The sequence below is a fragment of the Natator depressus genome, chromosome 15 (genome assembly GCF_965152275.1).
Source record: "Natator depressus isolate rNatDep1 chromosome 15, rNatDep2.hap1, whole genome shotgun sequence".
NCBI lineage: Eukaryota > Metazoa > Chordata > Testudines > Cheloniidae > Natator > Natator depressus.
The window spans coordinates 1,836,028-1,855,010 of record NC_134248.1 but is presented as its reverse complement, the minus strand read 5'-3'; the positions used below and the strand labels follow the sequence as shown (position 1 = coordinate 1,855,010).

General features: G+C 49.4%; 1 protein-coding gene across 7 annotated transcripts in view; it reads left to right on the top strand.

The window, feature by feature from the left end:
- NF2 (NF2, moesin-ezrin-radixin like (MERLIN) tumor suppressor) overlaps positions 1–18,983 on the top strand; it is a 103,114-nt gene that overhangs the window by 46,250 nt on the left and 37,881 nt on the right. For all 7 annotated transcript variants that reach the window (XM_074972870.1, XM_074972872.1, XM_074972874.1 and 4 more), the window contains 6 exons: positions 9,979–10,054; positions 10,493–10,627; positions 13,005–13,079; positions 14,724–14,837; positions 18,132–18,254; positions 18,670–18,887. In XM_074972870.1, coding sequence (XP_074828971.1) covers positions 9,979–10,054; positions 10,493–10,627; positions 13,005–13,079; positions 14,724–14,837; positions 18,132–18,254; positions 18,670–18,887 — 741 coding nt within the window. The remainder of the gene's footprint in view (positions 1–9,978; positions 10,055–10,492; positions 10,628–13,004; positions 13,080–14,723; positions 14,838–18,131; positions 18,255–18,669; positions 18,888–18,983) is intronic.

The window sequence follows — 18,983 nt, the reverse complement described above, 5'->3', positions numbered from 1 at the left end:
TTGCGGAGAAACTAAATGAATTCTTCGCATCGGTCTTCACTGTTGAGGATGTGAGGGAGATTCCCACACCTGAGCCATTCTTTTTGGGTGACAGATCTGAGGAACTGTCCCAAATTGAGGTGTCATTAGAGGAGGTTTTGGAACAAATTGATAAACTAAACAGTAATAAGTCTCCAGGACCTGATGGTGTTCACCCAAGAGTTCTGAAGGAACTCAAATGTGAAATTACAGGACTACTAACTGTCATCTGTAACCTATCATTTAAATCAGCTTCTGTACCAAATGACTGGAGGATAGCTAATGTGACACCAATTTTTAAAAAGGGCTCCAGAGATGACCCTGGCAACTTCAGGCCAGTAAGCCTCACTTCAGTACCAGACAAATTGGTTGAAACTACTGTAAAGAACAAAATTGTCAGACACATAGATGGACATAATTTGTTGGGAAATAGTCAACATGTTTTTTGTAAAGGGAAATCATGCCTCACCAATCTACTAGAATTCTTTGAGGGGGTCAACAAGCATGTGGACAAAGGAGATCCAGTGGATATAGTGTATTTAGATTTTCAGAAAGCCTTTGACAAGGTCCCTCACCAAAGGCTCTTAAGCAAAATAAGCAGTCATGGGACAAGAGGGAAGGTTCTCTCATGGATTGGTAACTGGTTAAAAGATAGGAAACAAAGGGTAGGAATAAATGGTCAGTTTTCAGAATGGAGAGAGGTAAATAGTGGTGTCCCCCAGGGATCTATACTGGGCCTAGTCCTATTTAACATATTCATAAACAATCTGGAAAAAGGGGTAAATAGTGAGGTGGCAAAATTTGCAGATGATACAAAACTACTCAAGATAGTTAAGTCCCAGGCAGACTGCGAAGAGCTACAAAAGGATCTCACAAAACTGTGTGAATGGGCAACAAAATGGCAGATGAAATTTAATGTTGATAAATGCAAAGTAATGCACATTGGAAAACATAATCCTAACTATACATATAAAATGATGGGGTCTAAATTAGCTGTTACCACTCAAGAAAGAGATCTTGGAGTCATTGTGGATAGTTCTCTGAAATCATTCACTCAGTGTGTAGCGGCAGTCAAAAAAGCGAACAAAATGTTGGGAATCATCAAGAAAGGGATAGATAATAAGACAGAAAATATCATATTGCCTCTATATAAATCCATGGTATGGTCACACCTTGAATACTGTGTGCAGATGTGGTCTCCCCATCTCAAAAAAGATTTTTTGGAATTGGAAAAGGTTCAGAAAAGGGCAACAAAAATGATTAGGGGTATGGAACAGCTTCCATATGAGGAGAGATTAATAAGGCTGGGACTTTTCAGCTTGGAAAAGAGGCTCCTAAGCAGGGATATGATAGAGGTCTATAAAATCCTGAGTGGTATAGAGAAAGTAAACAAGGAAGTGTTGTTTACTCCTTCTCATAATACAAGAACAAGGGGCCACCAAATGAAATTAATAGGTAGCAGGTTTAAAACAAACACAAAGTATTTTTTCATGCAACGCACTGTCAACCTCTGGACCTCCTTGCCAGGGGGTGTTGTGAAGGCCAAGATTATAACGGAGTTCAAAAGGGAGCTAGATAGATTCATGGAGGATAGGTCCATCAATGGCTATTAGCTATAATGGGCAGGAATGGTGTCCTGAACCTCTGTTTGTCAGAAGGTGGGATTGGGTGACAGGGCATGGATCACTTTATGATAACCTGTCTGTTCATTCCTTTTGGGGCACCTGCCATTGGCCACTGTCAGAGGACCGAATACTGGGCTTGATGGACTTTTGGTCTGACCCAGTATGGCCGTTCTTATGTACTTCTGTGCAGCTGGATTCCAAGCTGGGTGGCTAGAGAGTGGTGGCTGCTGACTGAAGACTCAGTTCTGCAGGCAGCAGCACAGAAGTAAGGGTGGCAATGGCATACCATAGCACACCATCCTTACTTCTGTGCCACTGCTGGTGCCAGTGCTGCCTTCAGAGCTGGGCTCCCGGCCAGCAGCCGCCGCTGCCCAGCTCTGAAGGCAGCACCACCGTCAGCAGCAGTGCAGAAGTAAGGGTAGAAGTACCGCAACCCCCCCTGCAATAACTTTGAGACACCCCCACAACTCCTTTTTGGGTCAGGACCCCTATAATTCCAACACAGTGAAATTTCAGATTTAAATAGTTGAAATCATTAAATTTATTATTTTTAAAATGCTATGATCGTGAATTTGACCAAAATGGACCGTGAATTTGGTAGGGCTCTAGTCATGCTGGATACTGAAAAGGAAGAGACTATGGAAGTGTGACCTGAGTTACAAATACTGTATTGTGGGGAGGGCGGAAACATGAACAGTGGTGGTTTGGATCAGCCCTTTGGACTAGAAGTCAATTTTGCAAGGCAGCCTCCCTCTCTCTCTAGGCTGCCAGCACAGTGGAGATAATGCTTACAACAAAGAATGGGTCTACGCAGTTTTTTGTGTGTAATACAACTATCTCAGCTAGGAGATTTTTCTACCAGAATCATAAATCAGTACAGCCCCTAGTGTGGATGCAGTTATATCACTATAAGTGATCATAGTCTATGATTCTTCTTCGAGTGCTTGTTCATGTCGCTTCCATTCAGGTGTGCACGCACGTACATGCATGTTGGCCAGAAGATTTTTCCCTTAGCAGCATCCGTTGGGTCGGCTTGGGCGACCCTTGGAGTCGCGTCCTCATGGTGCCTAATGTATAGCCCTGCCGACCCGCCACCCCTTCAGTTCCTTCTTACCGCCAGTGACTGTGGCTGGAACTTCTCTTGGCTCTTGCTTAGCAAGTTTCTTCTCTGTTCTGTTGTATATAGTTAGTTATTAGTAGTGTTCAAGTTAATAGTTTAGTATAGTGTAGTGTTTGTTGGGGGTTCCCCCCTCACTCCGGCCCCGGTGCCGTGGCATGCCGCAGTCCCCAGGTTTCAAGAACTGTGTGGCCTGCGCCAAGCGCATGCCAAAAAGCAACCCGCACTCGTCATGTCTACAATGCCTGGGGGAGACCCATCAGGAAGATGATTGTAAGATCTGCCGCGAGTTCCGCCCGAGAATGCTTAAAGAAAGGGAACAGCGGCTCAAGCTGATCCTCATGGAGGCAGACCTATGCCTCCACTCTGACCTGGGCTCGAGAGACCCAACCCCTACAGCGTCGTCTTTGACGCAGAGCGCCCCGGCGCCGTTGGCAAGTTCGGTGCCGAGGAAGGGTTCCTTCAGAGACGCTTGGCACTGCTATGGCTCCTCACGGGGCCTGTCTGACAGTAGGCACTGCTCCCACTCGCCGGTGCCTCAAAAGAAGAAAAAGCCGGATGACCGTTCTCCTCCAGCTAAGCCACGAATGTGCGACCCCAGAGCCTACCCGCTTCCCGAGCTCTCGACGTTCGAGGCATCGAGGATCAGCTCCTCCGTGGTCTTCAGTGTCTGAGACCTCGGAGTTGGAGTCCAACTCCTATTGCTCGGGTAGGAGCAGAAGTCATAGAGCGAGGTCAGGTAGAGACAGCAGGGAGCATCAGGCATGGCCTCTGCAGTGGCAGAACCCGCTTCAGAGGCCCTTCTGGACCCCTTGGGCTTATTACCAGGGCCAGGGAGGAACCCAGGGCCCACACTCAGCAACATCTTCAGTGGCCTCCACCACTTTTTTAGCGCCTTCCACTGCGCATCTGCCCTTGGCGCCTGCAGTCCTGACGCCTTTTCCTCCGGCCCCGTTGTCGACTCCAGCACCGTGCTCAGCTCTGACTTTGGCACCAGCCTTCACGGCGTCTTCGCACCCGTCTCCCATGCCTGCACCATTGTCGAAATCGACCTTGATGCAGGCACCTACGGCCCTGATACCGATGTCGGCACCGGGCCCCCCGACCCCGACGGCTCCTGTGAGTGTGCCAGTGCAGCTCCCTCTGGTGAGACTGATGCCAACACCGGTTACGATGCCTATGGCCCTGGCACTGTCATCAGTACCGCTTCCTCCACTGCTGCCCTGGGAGTCACATGATCCCTCTGGGGCAGACGGTAGGGAGCTTCCACTACCAGCACACACTTCCCCCTCCTCGTCGCCGGACGAAGCGTTGGTAGGGACAGCCATAACTCCTGCTTTAGAGGACAACAGAGTCCTACAACAGTTGTGCCGCAGGGCTGCCCAGGATCTGGGCATCAAGGCTGAGGAGGTGGTAGAGGAGGCAGATCCCGTGGTAGAGGAGGCAGATCCCATGGTAGACATCCTCGCACCCTCGGGACCTTCACGGGTAGCATTGCCCCTCATAAAGATTGTTGTGGACACCACCAAGACCCTGTGGCAGACGCCATCCCTGCCACCCACTGCCAAATGTAATGAGCAGCGGTATTTTGTGCCCTCCAGAGGCTTTGAGCATCTCTACTCCCACCTGCCTCCGGACTTGCTGATGGTCGATGTGGCTAACCAGCGGGAGAGACAGGGTTTCCAAGGTCCTTCCCCAAAGAATAGGGACTCTAAATGTCTAGAGCTTGTGGGTAGGAAGATCTGCTCCACTGGTGGTTTGCAGCTCCGTATCGCTAACCAACAGGACATTGTGAGCAGGTACCCTTTTAACACCTGTGCAGCAATGGCAAAATTCACGGAGCTCGTCCCTTCGGATTCTTGGTCGGAGTTCACCGCCTTGGTGGAAGAAGGGAAATTAGTCTCCTGGGCTGCCTTGCAGGCAGCTTTAGATGCTGCAGACGCTGCCACAAGAGTCATGGCGACAGGGGTGGCTATGTGACGGGGCCTAGCTGCAAGTCTCAGGGTTGCCCTATGAGGTCCAGCAAACCATTCAGGACCTCCCGTTTGAGGGAGGGACTCCGTTTTCAGAGAAGACAGACAAATGGCTCCACAGCCGAAAAGACTCCTGAGCCTCTCTCCAATCTTGGCTTGCATACCCCCGCCACACAGTGGAGACATTTCCACCTGCAAGCTCCTCAAAGGTTCCAGCAGCAGAACCGCCAGGACAGTTCTCAGAGGAGGAACCGGAGTGGCAGGAGGAGGCAACACCTCTCTGCTAATCAAGGCCAGCCCAAACCGCCCTCTGGCCCTAAACTGGCCTTTTTGAAGGTGCAGTCGAGGACGGCACACCAGATCAGAGACTGGATCTTACCTTTTCCTCCCGACTGTCCCCTTTCTACCATGCACGGTCCCGTATAACCTCAGACCGCTGGGTGCTTCGCACGGTAGAGAAGGGATACTCCATCCAATTCTGTGCCCTCCCGCCCTTCCACCGCCCTTCCCTGTCCCTCTTCAGGGACCCTTCTCATGAGCAACTTCTCATTCAGGAGGTGCAGTTGCTCCTAGTGGAGGAGGTTCCACTGGAGCCACAGGAGTGAAGGCTTCAATTCCCTCTATTTCCTAATACTGAAGGCCAAAGGTGGCCTCAGGCCTATCCTGGACCTGCGCGACCTCAACAAGTTCATGAGGGCCAGGTTCCGCATGGTTTCCCTGGCTGCCATTATCCCTTCACTGGATCCAGCAGACTGGTATGCTGCCCTCGACTTGAAGGATGCATATTTTCACATAGCAATCTCACACAACCACAGAAAGTTCCTCAGGTTTGTGGTAAATGGTTCCCATTATCAATTTACTGTCCTCCCTTTCAGCCTGTCAGCAGCACCTCAAGTATTCACCAAGTGCATGGCAGTCGTCGCCGCCTTTCTGCGGAGACATCAGAAACAGGTGTTTCCGTACCTTGGAAAGGCCGCTCCAGGGCTCAGGTGGAAGCTCACGTGGCATTTATCAGAGCCACCTTCGAGAATCTGGGACTGCTACTGAACAAAGCCAAATCGACTCTGTCGCCAGTCCAGAGGATAGAGTTCATAGGGGCAGTACTGGACTCAACTCAAGCCAGAACATTCCTCCCACAGGTGAGATTCCAGGCCCTCAACACCATGATCCAAGGACTCATGCAGTTCCCTACTACCACTGCAAGAAATTTCCTGAAACTTCTCGGGCACATGGTAGCCTGTACATATGTGGTACAACACGCCAGACTCAGGCTTCGGCCGCTTCAGTCGTGGCTTGCGTCAGTGTACAGACCTGCCAGGGACAGCTTGGACAGGATTGTGACCCTGCCTTGCCCTATCCTCGACTCGCTCCTGTGGTGGACGGATGTTCAGCAGGTGTGCTCAGGAGTTCCCTTTGCTGCCCATAGCCATCTCTAGTGCTGGTGACGGATGCATCAGATTTGGGATGGGGAGCCCATCTGTGGGACCACAGGACTCCGGGCCTCTGGTCACAAACAGATCTCAGTCTTCATAACAATGTCAGGGAGTTCAGGGCAGTACGCCTAGCATGTCAGTCATTCTGCCCTTATCTAGCAGTTCGATGTGTATCGGTCATGATGGACAATACGACTGCGATGCTCTATATCAACAAATGGGTGCACACTCCTCTCCCCTGTGCCAGGAAGCCCTCAGGCTATGGGACTTTTGTACAGAACACTCAGTCGATCTTCAAGCGTCGTACCTTCCCGGGGTCCAGAACGAGCTGGAGGACTGCCTAAGCAGGTCCTTTCACAGCCATGAGTGGTCTCTTCGCCCAGACATCGCATGTTCGGTCTTCCAGAGGTGGGGCTGTCCCCTGATCGACCTCTTCGCCACGTGACACAGCAGGAAGTGTCAGCAGTTCTGCTCCTTCAGACTCACAGTCCGGGCTCCACAGCGGACGCATTCCTCCTCCATTGTGGGGGACCTCTTCTATACGCCTTCCCTCCCATACCGCTCATCCACAAGGTCCTGCTCAAGATCCACAGAGACCGGGCTCGGGTCATTCTCATAGCACCCGCCTAGCCCCACCAGCATTGGTACATGTCTCTCTTAGACATGTCAGTGGGAGCCCCGATTACCTTGCCGCTCTTCCCGGACCTTCTCACTCAGGTTCATGGGCGTCTCCAGCACCTGCACCTGCAGTCGCTCCATCTCACAGCATGGAGGCTCCATGGCTGAATCTGTTCGAGCTCTCCTGTTCAGAACAAGTCAGACAGGTTCTTCTTGGCAGTAGGAAACCCTCCACTCGGGCCACGTGCCTGGCCAAGTGGAAGAGATTTTCAGTCTGGTCAGCTCAGCGCGACTTGCCCCCGGCACTAGCCTCAGTGCCCCAGATTTTGGATTATCTTCTCCACTTGAAGCAGGAAGGTCTCTCCTTCTCCTCTATAAGAGTGCACCTGGCTGCCATCTTGGCTTTCCATCTGGGGGTACAGGGCCATTCGGTTTTTGCTAACCCTCTGGTCAGTCGCTTCCTGAAGGGCCTCAACAGGTTGTACCCCCACGTCCGCCAACCAGTTCCTGCTTGGGACCTTAACTTGGCCCTTGGTAGGCTCATGGGGCATCCCTTTGAGCCTCTAGCAACATGCTCCCTGCTCTACCTTTCTTACAAGGTCATGTTCCTGGTGGTGATAACTTCAGCCTGGAGGGTGTCTGAGCTCAGGGCTCTAACGTCAGAGCTGCCCTACACCGTATTTTTTAAGGACAAGGTTCAGCTCAGACCCCATCCAGCCTTCCTCCTGAAGGTTGTGTCGCAGTTCCACATCAACCAGGACATTTTCCTCCCAGTTTTCTACCCTAAGCCTCATGTGAATAACAGGGAGCAGAGGCTCCACACTCTCAACGTCTGCAGAGTGCTGGCTTTTTACATCGAGAGGATGAAACCGTTCAGGAAGTCGGTACAGCTCTTTGTAGCAGTAGTGGACAGGATGAAGGGTCAGCCTATTTCGACCCAGCGCATTTCATCATGGATTGTGGCCTGCATTACAGAGTGCTACAATCTAGCAGGGATTCCGATAATGGCGCACTCTACAAGGGCGCAAGCTTCATCAACAGCTTTCCTGGTTCAAGTCCCCACCCAGGAAATCTTCAGGGCGGTGACGTGGTCATCCATACACACTTTTGCTGTGCACTATGCGGTTACTAGGCAAGCCAGAGATGATGAGGCCTTTGGTAGAGCAGTACTCTAATCAGTGGACAGCTCTGACCACACCTCCTAAAATTGCTTGGGAGTCACCCGATTAGAATCGACATGAACAAGCACTCGAAGAAGAAAAAATTGTTACTCACCTTTCGTAACTGTTGTTCTTCGAGATGTGGTGTTCATGTCCATTCCAATACCCACCCTCTTACCCCTCTGTCGGAGTAGCTGGCAAGAAGGATCTGAAGGGGTGGCGGGTTGGCAAGGCTATATATTAGGCTCCATGAGGGCATGACTGCAAGGGGCGCCCAGGCCGACCCGACGGATGCTGCTAAGGGAAAGATCTTCCTGCCAACATGCATGTGCGCACGCACACACCTGATTGGAATGGACATGAACAACACATCTCGAAGAACAACAGTTACGAAAGGTGAGTAACCATTTTTTCTATATCACTATAAGGCAAGTACATAGCAATATAGCTTATACCCCTTCCCCTACAGTAGAGGTACCCACATCTGGCCCGCAGGACTGTCCTGCCCAGTCCCTGAGCTCCTGGAGGGGGAGGCTAGGCCCCGGCCCCTCCCCTGCTATCCTCCCTCCCCTGCAGCCTCAGCGCGCCGCACTGCCAGTGCTCTGGCCTGCCGCTCCTGCCAGGCAGCACGGGCAGTGTGGCTGGCTTCGGCGGGGCTGCGAGCTCCTGCTGATCTGAGCAACATGGTAAGGGGGCGGGGAGCGGGGGGGTTTGGATAAAGGTCGGGGAGCAGGGGACAGTTGGATAGGCGTTGGAGTTCCGGTGGATGGGGTCGGGGCAGACAGGAAGCAGGGGGAGATTGGATCGGGCGAAGGTTCGGGGGGGCGGGGGCGCAGTCCAGGGATGGGGAACAGGGGTGGCTGGATAGGCATGGGAGTCCCGGGGCGCCCTGTCTGGGGCAGAGGTGTGGATAGGGGTCGGGGCAGTCAGGGGACAGGGAGTGGGGGGGGGTCCTGGAGGGCGGTTAGGGGCGGGGGTCCCAGGAGGGGGCGGTCAGGGGACAAGTAGCAGGGGGGGTTGGATGGGTTGGCGGTTTTGAGGGGGGCAGTAAGGGGGCAGGAAGTGGGAGGGGGCGGATAGGGAGTCGGGGGCCAGGCTGTTTGGGGAGGCACAGCCTTCCCTACCCGGCCCTCCATACAGTTTCACAACGCCGATGTGGCCCGTGGGCCAAAAAGTTTGCCCACCCGTGCCCTACAGGAATAAGCTATACCAGCATACGCACCATTATATCGGTAGAACTGTAGCAAAGCAAGAGTGTTTCATAGAATCATAGAATATCAGGGTTGGAAGGGACCTCAGGAGGTCATCGAGTCCAACCCCCTGCTCAAAGCAGGACCAATCCCAACTAAATCATGGTTTGTACCATTGTAGTTATGAGTGTGGCTAATTTGGTACAATTTTGTATATAGACAAGTCCTAAATGAGCAGTTGGAGAGAGCTTTTACCACTCCTAGTGCCCTCTGCTGGCCAGTCATAATAGTATGTTCATGGGATTCCAGCGGGAGGCTTTGGAATACCACTGCAGCAGGGCCATGCATGTGGTAGGGCATCGCAGCACTCCTGCTGCTGACCCACTGAAATGATCGCTGAGATGGGAGTGATGCTCAGTGGGCAGGAGAGAGAAATAGGAGTCTAAGTGAGTGAAATCTCACGAATCCAATGATTCCTTGTACCTCAAGCTAGTATGGGTAGTTATACCCTTACTGGACAATACACTTCTCCTTGAGGATGAGCACAAAGCAAGAGATATCTGAAACCATAGCCACACAAACTGAGTCTGTTCAGGGGATTGGGGTAGAGACAAGGCTTGAAACATTGCATCCTCTGTGCTGTTATTAATAGACATTAGGATGCAGGTAAGCTGCAAACTGGGATTTTCTGGGGATCTTTATCGATCTTGCTGGTAAGCAGAGACTTGACCCTTGCAATAGAGAAGTCCTGGCTCGAGTGCACTGCATGCCTGTAAGGCTTAGAAGGTGTCTGTTTCCCCCTCTCTCTTCCTGTCTGTAACTTTGGCCTGTATTTACCTGACAGAGATGAAGCTGAAATGGAATATTTGAAGATCGCTCAGGACTTGGAGATGTATGGAGTAAACTACTTCGCGATTAGGGTGAGTTCAGAGTTTGGGTCATGTTTTCAAAGCATCTTGAGTCCATTGTGTGTCTGGGGCAGGGGAAGAGGTATTTGAGAGGAATAGTCCTCTCGTTAAAGGTCCCCTCACCGACTTGCCTTGAGACGACTGTGTGAAACTCAAAGCTGGCTGCACTCCTGCAGTATTTTACCTGTGGGTGGGGGGAGGGGAAGGGGAAGGCAGCGGATAAGCTGCTGCCAGAAGCCTCCCAAGAGGATGAGTGAATGAATGAGTTACCACTGCAGTGCACGGTGCCTGGCGCCTGGGAAGCAGGATCCCCTCTGGCATAGTTGGTGCTGCATCCCTGGTCAGGGCTGGATGAAACTAGTAGAATGTGACCATTTGTGTCAGATCCTCCTCAAATCTTCTGGCTTCAAATGGAAATGGTTTGTTTTGCTTTGTTCTTCCCTCCTGTAGAATAAGAAGGGCACTGAGCTGTTGCTTGGGGTTGATGCACTGGGGCTTCACATCTACGACCCAGAAAACAGACTGACCCCCAAAATCTCTTTTCCATGGAACGAGATTCGGAATATCTCTTACAGTGATAAGGAGGTAGGGCACCTTTATCCTATGTACAAATACCAATAGGAATGCAATAACAAATCAGAGGGACTTCTCTTCTCTCCCGCTTCACTTGCATTTGCTCTCACAGTCACAGCCAAAGCTATCTCAGTCTTTCCAATAGAACCCTTCATTCCCAGGCTTTTGTATGGGTTTGAAAGCAGGCGTTCAAGAGCTCAGCCCAGGGGCTATTTTTTTTATTTGCTATTTTTAGAGCCCTCTGTTTAACTATTTTAAGAAGAAAATTACCCATAGCGTGCTCAGCCCAGCCAGCTGAAAGCTCAGAAAATGAGAATCTTGTCTTACTGTGACTATGCCCTGGCATAGTGAAGTATAATTAAATGCATTCCTGGTAAGAAGAGCTTTTGGCTCTCACTGCTTCGTTATATTACTCTGAGCGTCCAAACTTCCAGAATGCCAGGCTCAGTGCAGCAGATTGAATCTTTTCTTAGGTGTCAAGTAGTGTAGGCCCAACATCTGTGGCTGATTTTGATTAAACTGTTTATGTGAATAGGAGTGGCTTCCTGAGTAGTTGTGATCCCAACACCACTAAGACTAGGATAAGGAGGTAAAATTGGCTACAGAAAGTGAAAATGACCAATTCCCTGGGCAGTCTGAGGGAATTGCACAAAGGAAATTAGCTACCTTCGTGATAGGTAAACAAATTAGCTGTTTAGTTTCTGTTTTATTTTTAATTTAAACATGATATTTGATGAGGGCAAAGAGCGAACGATTTCTCACTTCAGTTGAGTTTATGCTTGTTTTTCTTAAGTGATTCATGCACAATTTAATCCCCCCCTTTGTTTAGGAATTAAAACGAAAGCTCTCCATAACTTAGAGCACCAGCCCAAGCACGGCAGGCTTTCTTCTCCTACGCCTCTTTTCTGCCCACACCCAGGTCCGTGCAGCGAGAGCTCCCTGTTCATGCGTTACTCTAGGACTCTGAGGGCTGAAGCAGCTGCAAGTAGGCCTTGACACAATAGACTGTAATAGATCTTTCTCCTGGAGGAAGGCACTGTCATCTTCTATCATCATATCTATCATTAATCTTTATGCAGTGATCTTGTGAAGTATCCTTTTGTTAACTGTGAGTCCCCATCCATTCAGCTTATGATATGGGCCCCCAGCACCATGATCCTTGAACCCCCATCCCTGGCAGTACAACCAGTACTGTATCACCTGAGGCTGGAGTGGGCTGATTGTAGTTGGGAAGTACTTTGAATGCAGTAAGCACCAAGGAGGGGATGAAATTCTTTAGGGTGGCACAAGATTGTGTAAATACACTTAGGAGTAACAGGATAACATTTTAGACTGCAGAATAGTCTCCCAAGGGAAGTGGGACATAAGGCCTGTAACATAAAGTTAAGTTGGCCAAAGTCCTGGAGAATAGACTGGAGCAATCACATACTGGCTCTCAGGGTTGGGGGAGATAGGCTAGAGGCATGGATGGAATATAACTGGCTTGGAAGGATTAGATATGTCCTTGATATTAGATATGTAAATGTCAGTTTCACCGCATACACACAAACCAATTAAAAACTATTTCTGTCGATGATCAAAATTTACAGATAGGCAAAGTAAGAATAATGCTGCTTGAGAACTTCTTAGAGTTTGATTTTTAAGGATATTTATTTTGTATATTTTGCCATGTGCTGTTGACAATTTGTGTTTTAATGATCAGAAAGATAAAGATTTATAAATCTCAACATCTACTGAGATTAAATTATTATTGTCTGACCCCCTGTTTTCTGAACCTCCCGGTTTCCTGCAGCTGTGAAAATTTAAATCGATAAAGGTTGAAAATTTAAATTGATAAATGAATGTTCAAAGTTATAAAAAAAAAATAAAATAAAAATCCAGTTCTGCCAAGCCTAAATAGAACTGTTTGTTTCCATCTCTGCTTTCTATAATTAAGCACCAACCCACTGGGCAGTTCAAACTAGTTCTTCTACTCTGATGGGCCACAATTGTTTTTAATCCTCCCTGTTCCTAGTTCCCCATATCCTGCTAGACAGAAGCACCTTGCCTTTGGTTGTAAGGGTGGGTATACAACCCCATCCAAGACCTGTGAGCTGGTCATCAGAGAGCACTCGCTGAGCAGACAGGAATCGCACTCTCCTCTTGCAGCTTAAGGACATTGCTTCTGGGAGGCACTTGAGCTTTCCTGATGGGGGAACAGCAGTTCTTGATTGCTTTTTGATCCTAGCTGGCCTGCTTGGCTGGAAGCCATGAGGACTGCTTTCAGGCTTGTTTATCCGGCACTCCATTTACCTGCTCTTAGCCAGCATGCTGTGTAATTCTTTCTGCTACCCTGTTTTGTTCTAGGCTCTGAGTTTGATAACTTTTTTTTCTTTTTCTCTCCTTTCAGTTTACAATTAAGCCATTGGACAAAAAGATCGATGTCTTTAAATTCAATTCATCAAAGCTGCGTGTGAATAAGCTGGTAAGTTCGCAGGTACAGTGATTTTATTATTTGTAGCAGTAGCTCTTGAGGAAGCTTCTGTAGGCAATGTGAGGGAATGTTCTTTCAGGGTTTTCCTTATTCACACATCTTGGCTACTGTCAGAGGTAGCACACTTGACTTGAGGGACTGCACGTCTGATCCAATGTTTTGGATCCAGTCAAGAATTTATAGCCTCTGAGAAAGGGTGGGGGGAAGAGTCAAGCTCCTTCATGGAATTTCTCCCCATCTCTTCCACTGATCTCTTTTTTTGAGCCTTCTGGTTACATCTGCCCTGCGCTGTAAATACAAAATTCTTCTCATCTCCCTCGTTCCCCGAATGTCCTTTTGCTTCTCCTGGGCTTCCCCTTGCTGCTCTGCTGATGTATTTCAGGATGATCACAGTGTCGAATAGAAAACACTAACTGGTCTGTGCTCACTCAGTACTCAGCCTCTATCGGGACACATCGCTTGAGTCGTGACAAGTGGTTGTCTGAAGAGAAGAGACTAACTCATATCCATTGAATTCATGTACTTATGGCCATTTATGCAAGGTGGAAAAAAAAGTCACTCACTTTAGACATTAGTGTCTGTTTTGACTCTAAAGTTTACAGCCAGAAAACCATGTAATAAATCTAGAGCCAGATTTTCAAAATTGGTCGGTAGCCAGCAGCGCTGCTTGAGGCATCCTGACTAGTGACCAGACTTTCAACAGCACTCTGCATCAGGAGAACAATAAGAGCTGCTGGCTCTTGAAAATCTGACCCAGAATCTGTAATACCTATTACTCAGCTATATTCTCTAGAGGAGAGTACAGTATATTTTGGGTTCTTTTGGGGGTAGGCAGAAGGATTTCTGTCCTGACTCTGCCAACATAGTCTGCCCTGTACCTACTGTAGACTCAGGAAAGATACTGTTACCTTACCAAGGCAGGGCCTAATCCTTGGGCCTTATACTTATTGTACTTTCCTCAGTCTCACACTGATGTAACTTCACTGTACTCTAGTCCTGATTTATGCCAGCACAAGTGAGGTCTGAATCAGGCCCTTAGAGATGAGTTTGAGGGAGACTGTAGTTTTCACCTACCCCTTAGCTTTTTCCTACCATTCTTCCCACCAACGTCAGTTTCAGATCATTCTCCTCTGCCCCTAAGGGCTAGAATCAACTACATTGCTCCACAAGTCATGCAGTAGGTATGGCTGAAGGCCTCCAGCGAGGCTGATATTCTGCTCCAGACTGGTTGGTGTAAGCGGGTTGAATGCTGTGCATTGGGTAGCCTTTCTGTCTCTTCATCTCCCCTCCTTCCCGAGAGTGAAGATATGTTTCTTATGGTACCTCATCCCATAGTGCTTCTTTAACCTGGAGGGGCATTTTGATCCAGCGCATAGGAAAATGCACTGGGATTTAGAAGACCCGGGTTCCATTTCTGAGAGTAACTCACTTCACCTTTCTGTGCCTTGATTTCCCCATCTGTAGAATGGGGATAATGATACTTTGTAAAGTGCTTTCAGATCCATGGATGAAGGTGCTATATGAGCACTAAGTATTAATAACTCTGGTCTATGTGCTGGCAGTACAGATCATGTCATCTAAGTATATATGTGTTCATTTCTTTCCTTTCTTCCCCCTTATTTTTGGCTGGAACAGATTCTTCAGCTGTGTATTGGAAACCACGATCTATTCATGAGGAGGAGGAAGGCAGACTCGTTGGAGGTCCAGCAGATGAAAGCACAAGCCAGGGAGGAGAAGGCCAGAAAGCAGGTGAGAGAGACCTTGTAATACAACCCAGATATGAGCCAAAATCAGAAATATAAATATACCAGGAGGGAACAGAATAGCAAAAAGCACCAGCACTAGGTGTGCAAGGCAGGCTCTGCTGAGCTGCTCATCTAGTAGCCTGCCCTGTTACTACATGTAGTTCTTACACTTCGGTATGTGGGCTGATGGCAGAATGGCTGACAAGTCACCAGACTACAGGCTCGGAGGTATAAGTAGATGGGGAAAAGGATAACCTGTGCGCATGGTACATATGGTTGCATCCATCCCTGCCTAGCCCTGTTGCAGGAAAGTTGTAGTGTCTTGGGGAAGTTGATTGTAATTAAGGCAGGAGTTGTGCTTTGCCATTGCTTTGTGCTCTCATTTCCTAATTAGATGGTGATGGAATGCATGCTGACATTTCGGGGCATGCAGCCTGCATGCTGATTTAGTCCTGGCCTCTATCCGCCACAGGTCAGGCGGCAGGAACAACACATCGCAGGCACCAGCTTGTAGCCAATGAGAATATATCAGCAAATTGGATTGTATGAATCATTGTTTTCTGTTCATAGACCTTTTCTACTCACTGAAACCCACACAGCTAATCTGAGTGCTGCTGCTTAGAATATAAACGTTCGTTTCTGGATAAGCCACTAGATAGCAGCAGTATCAGCCAGCTGTACCAAGAGACTTTAAACGCAGATGTACTGCTCTTGGATTCAGACATGTCTACTGGGATTTATTGCAAAGAATTGGGGGTTAGAACTGAGTACCTTGCCCAGCCTTCTACTATGCTCTGGAGTGTCATGCAGGAGACCTGTGTCCAGTTCTCCTTTCAAGGGCAGCACCCTCGTCTTTGATTGGGAGGAGAGAATGCTTGCATCTAACCTCGGTGCCTCTGGCCACTATAGGAATGGTGCTGGCAGACTAAAAGGAGCCCCAGGCAATCCTCCTTGAGGTTGAGGATGATGAGTAACCTGGAATCTTCAGGAATTAGTGGGGAAGGGGGCAGCGTTTGGAATTTGATGGGCTCCTTGAGGGATATGGAGGATCTGTCTGAATGAAGCCAGGAAGAACTGAGAAGCCTTGGGTGACTGCCTGGTAGGGGTTCAGGGGCTTGGGAAGAGTTACCAGGGAAGTGACCACCTGGCTCTGGAGGTGGGGGGTGGGTACACGTTTATCACTGACTTTGAGATGAAACGGGTAGAGCTTTTGCAAGTGGGCCCAGAGGAGGAGGAATAATACCTGGCTTATAGCTAGTGCTTTTAATCCATAGATCACAAGGTGCTTTGCAGAGGAGGTCAGGCTCACGATCTCGTTTTACAGAGGGAAAGTGACTTGCCCTAGGCCACCCAGCAGGCGTGTTAATTAAACCCAGGTCACCTTAGGCACAGTCCAGTGCCCTCGCCACTAGGCTATATAAGAAATGTGGAGACTTGCCACCTTCCCTTGGATTAACTCCCTTTATTGTATCTCGCTGCCTACACTCCAGGGTTACTGTGTGAACTGGCTCCGAGCAGTTTGCTCACATTATGAGCCCTGAATGGGATCCTGATCATAACAAGTGGTGATTGATGAAGGGTACCTTTAGTAGAGAGAAGCACCACTGTTAAAGCAATGGGTGTCCTGCTTTCAGAACATAGCCAGTGCCTGAGGATAACAGGGAGATGGCTTGCTTCCTTGTTCGGCTCATTAAACTCAGTATGTGGCCTGAGTAATACAGTGATCTATACGGGTAACCAAGGTACTGTATTTATAATGGGCCCATCACTGTGAGATCTGGGTGTTAAGAGGTGGTGAATTGACTGGTTTTGCAGTTCCCTTCCACCGCTTGGTTAGCAAAGGGCACAAGTTGTACAGTGTGCAGCTGCTGCCTAAACTACTGACTGCAGGGTGCTTTCAGGGGTAGTATAGGTGCTGCACATTCTCCTGGGAGCAGGTGGAAGGGATTCCGCTAGATTAGGTTGTATCAGAGAGGACCTGACTGGCTCTCACATGTACCGTGACTACTTGTACACTGTGAGAGGAGGTAGCTTGACTTGTATAGGAATCTTACTGTTGGTAAGCATACGCTTTCCGGCCTACCCATTAAATGAATAGAATGGGGAAGAATTTCCAGTGCATTAGGTTTTAGCTGCTGTTGTAGCTGATGTTTGAATTTGCGGTTGACAGTGCTTGTCATCCTGGGGTCACAAAGTGCTTCACACACATTAATAGGCCTGTCCCCTTTCGGTAGTGAAATATCCCTAGTTGACAAATGGGTAAGTTGAAGCAGAAGGAGGAGATCATACTCATCCGAGTGCTCTCCGACCCGCAGACAACATTCCCATCCTGTCTGTGAAATGCACCATACCTAGGGAATTGTAACAGGGTTGGGGGGAGACCCCGTCCAGTGTAGGGAGAGTGTGTGCCGTCTCTTAGGGCGTAGGGGTGGAACGTACATAACCTACGTCTGTGCCTCCTTAGCCTGAGTCAATATACTTGCTGTTCTTAGCAGGGCAATGAGGCCTAAAGGCAAAAGTCAGTGTACTTGCCTCTAATAGCTGGGCAGTGTGGCCCAACGGCCAGTGTCAATAGCCTTGCCTCAGTTGGCAGGTCAGTAAGGCCTAGTAGCTAAAGTCCATAGGTTCGCCCCTCTTAGCAGGGCAGTAAGACCTAATGGCCAAAGTCAGTAAATTCATCTCTGGTAGCGGGGTAGTGAGGTCCAGTGGTCTCAGTCGGGAAGGGGGCCGCCACGCACAAAAAGGGGTCACCGGACCACAGCCCAGGGCCCTGGATGTGCCCGGAGTACAGGCCACTGCATCAGCGTGGGGTTCAGACCGAAACATGCTGTCTCAAAATTCAGGTTCACTAACCAGGCCACTATTTAGTTGCTCTGGGCTGCTTCCTACTGTAGTTTCCACTGCTGCGGTCTGGGCATCTCAGCTGTCTCCGGGTTCCCTGGTCTGCACTGTCCCTGACGACTCCGGACTCTGTGGGGCCTCTGAGGGTAGCTTGGCGTTTGCCTGGGTTGCGGTGTCTCTGACTCCCACGGCTTTGGGCTTTTCAGCTGATCCTTGGCTGGAGCCGGTGGTGTCCTTCCTCCCTGGCAGTGAGAAGTAACTGAGCTGAGCTGCTCCCTTTTATACTAGTGCATTTGGAGCATGCCCAGTAGAGTTGAGAGGGTGTGGTTAACACAGTGTAGTGTTAACCCTTCCCTGTCCAGTGTGGGGCGAGTGTGCCCCATCACAGGAATACACTGAACGTTGGTTATTCTAATATTTGTCATTTCCTTTCCTTTGTCTCCTCTCATCTCCCTAGATGGAACGACAGCGGCTGGCTCGAGAGAAGCAGATGAGGGAAGAGGCAGAGCGAACAAGAGATGAGTTGGAGAGGAGGTTGTTGCAGTTAAAGGAGGAGGCGACAATGGCCAATGAGGCTCTGGTATGTCTTTATGGTGGTTGTTCTCCAGTCACTGCAGACGTTTGTGACTCCCTTTGCTGAAGTCAGCAGACATACAGTGTGCATTCTGGGGCTATTCGTAAGCCCCGGCTGGTGAACAGTGATTAAAAAGACAGATGGGTCAGCTGAATGGTGTGGTGCAAGGGCCCTGCTATGACACCGTCTGAGTGGAGGATTAACTGGAGGCAGAGAGCCTGAGAGTATCAGAGTCTTGGTTGGGAGCTTATTGCACAGTGGCCAGAGCACTGCAAGGATTGTGGAAATGGGGAATTTGCGCACACGTGAGTCATAGTAAAAAGGTGGGGCAGGGGACTTAGGGTCCCTACCACAGGAATCTTGGACATGTCAGGGTGGGACCCTTGTGCATGCTGACACTGCTGTATGTGTTGGTTCCCAGATGAGATCTGAAGAGACAGCAGACTTGCTGGCTGAAAAAGCCCAGATCACAGAAGAGGAAGCCAAGCTGCTGGCTCAGAAAGCAGCTGAGGCGGAGCAGGAGATGCAGCGGATCAAAGCCACGGCAATCCGGACAGAGGAAGAGAAACGGTTGATGGAACAGAAGGTCCTGGAGGCAGAGATGTTGGCGTTGAAGATGGCAGAAGAATCGGAGAGAAGGTCAGAGGGAGGAACCCTACACCTGCTTCCATGCTCCACTTTCCAGATCTGCCAGTGAGATTGACCAAGACAGTATCCTGGGGTCACACCTTTATA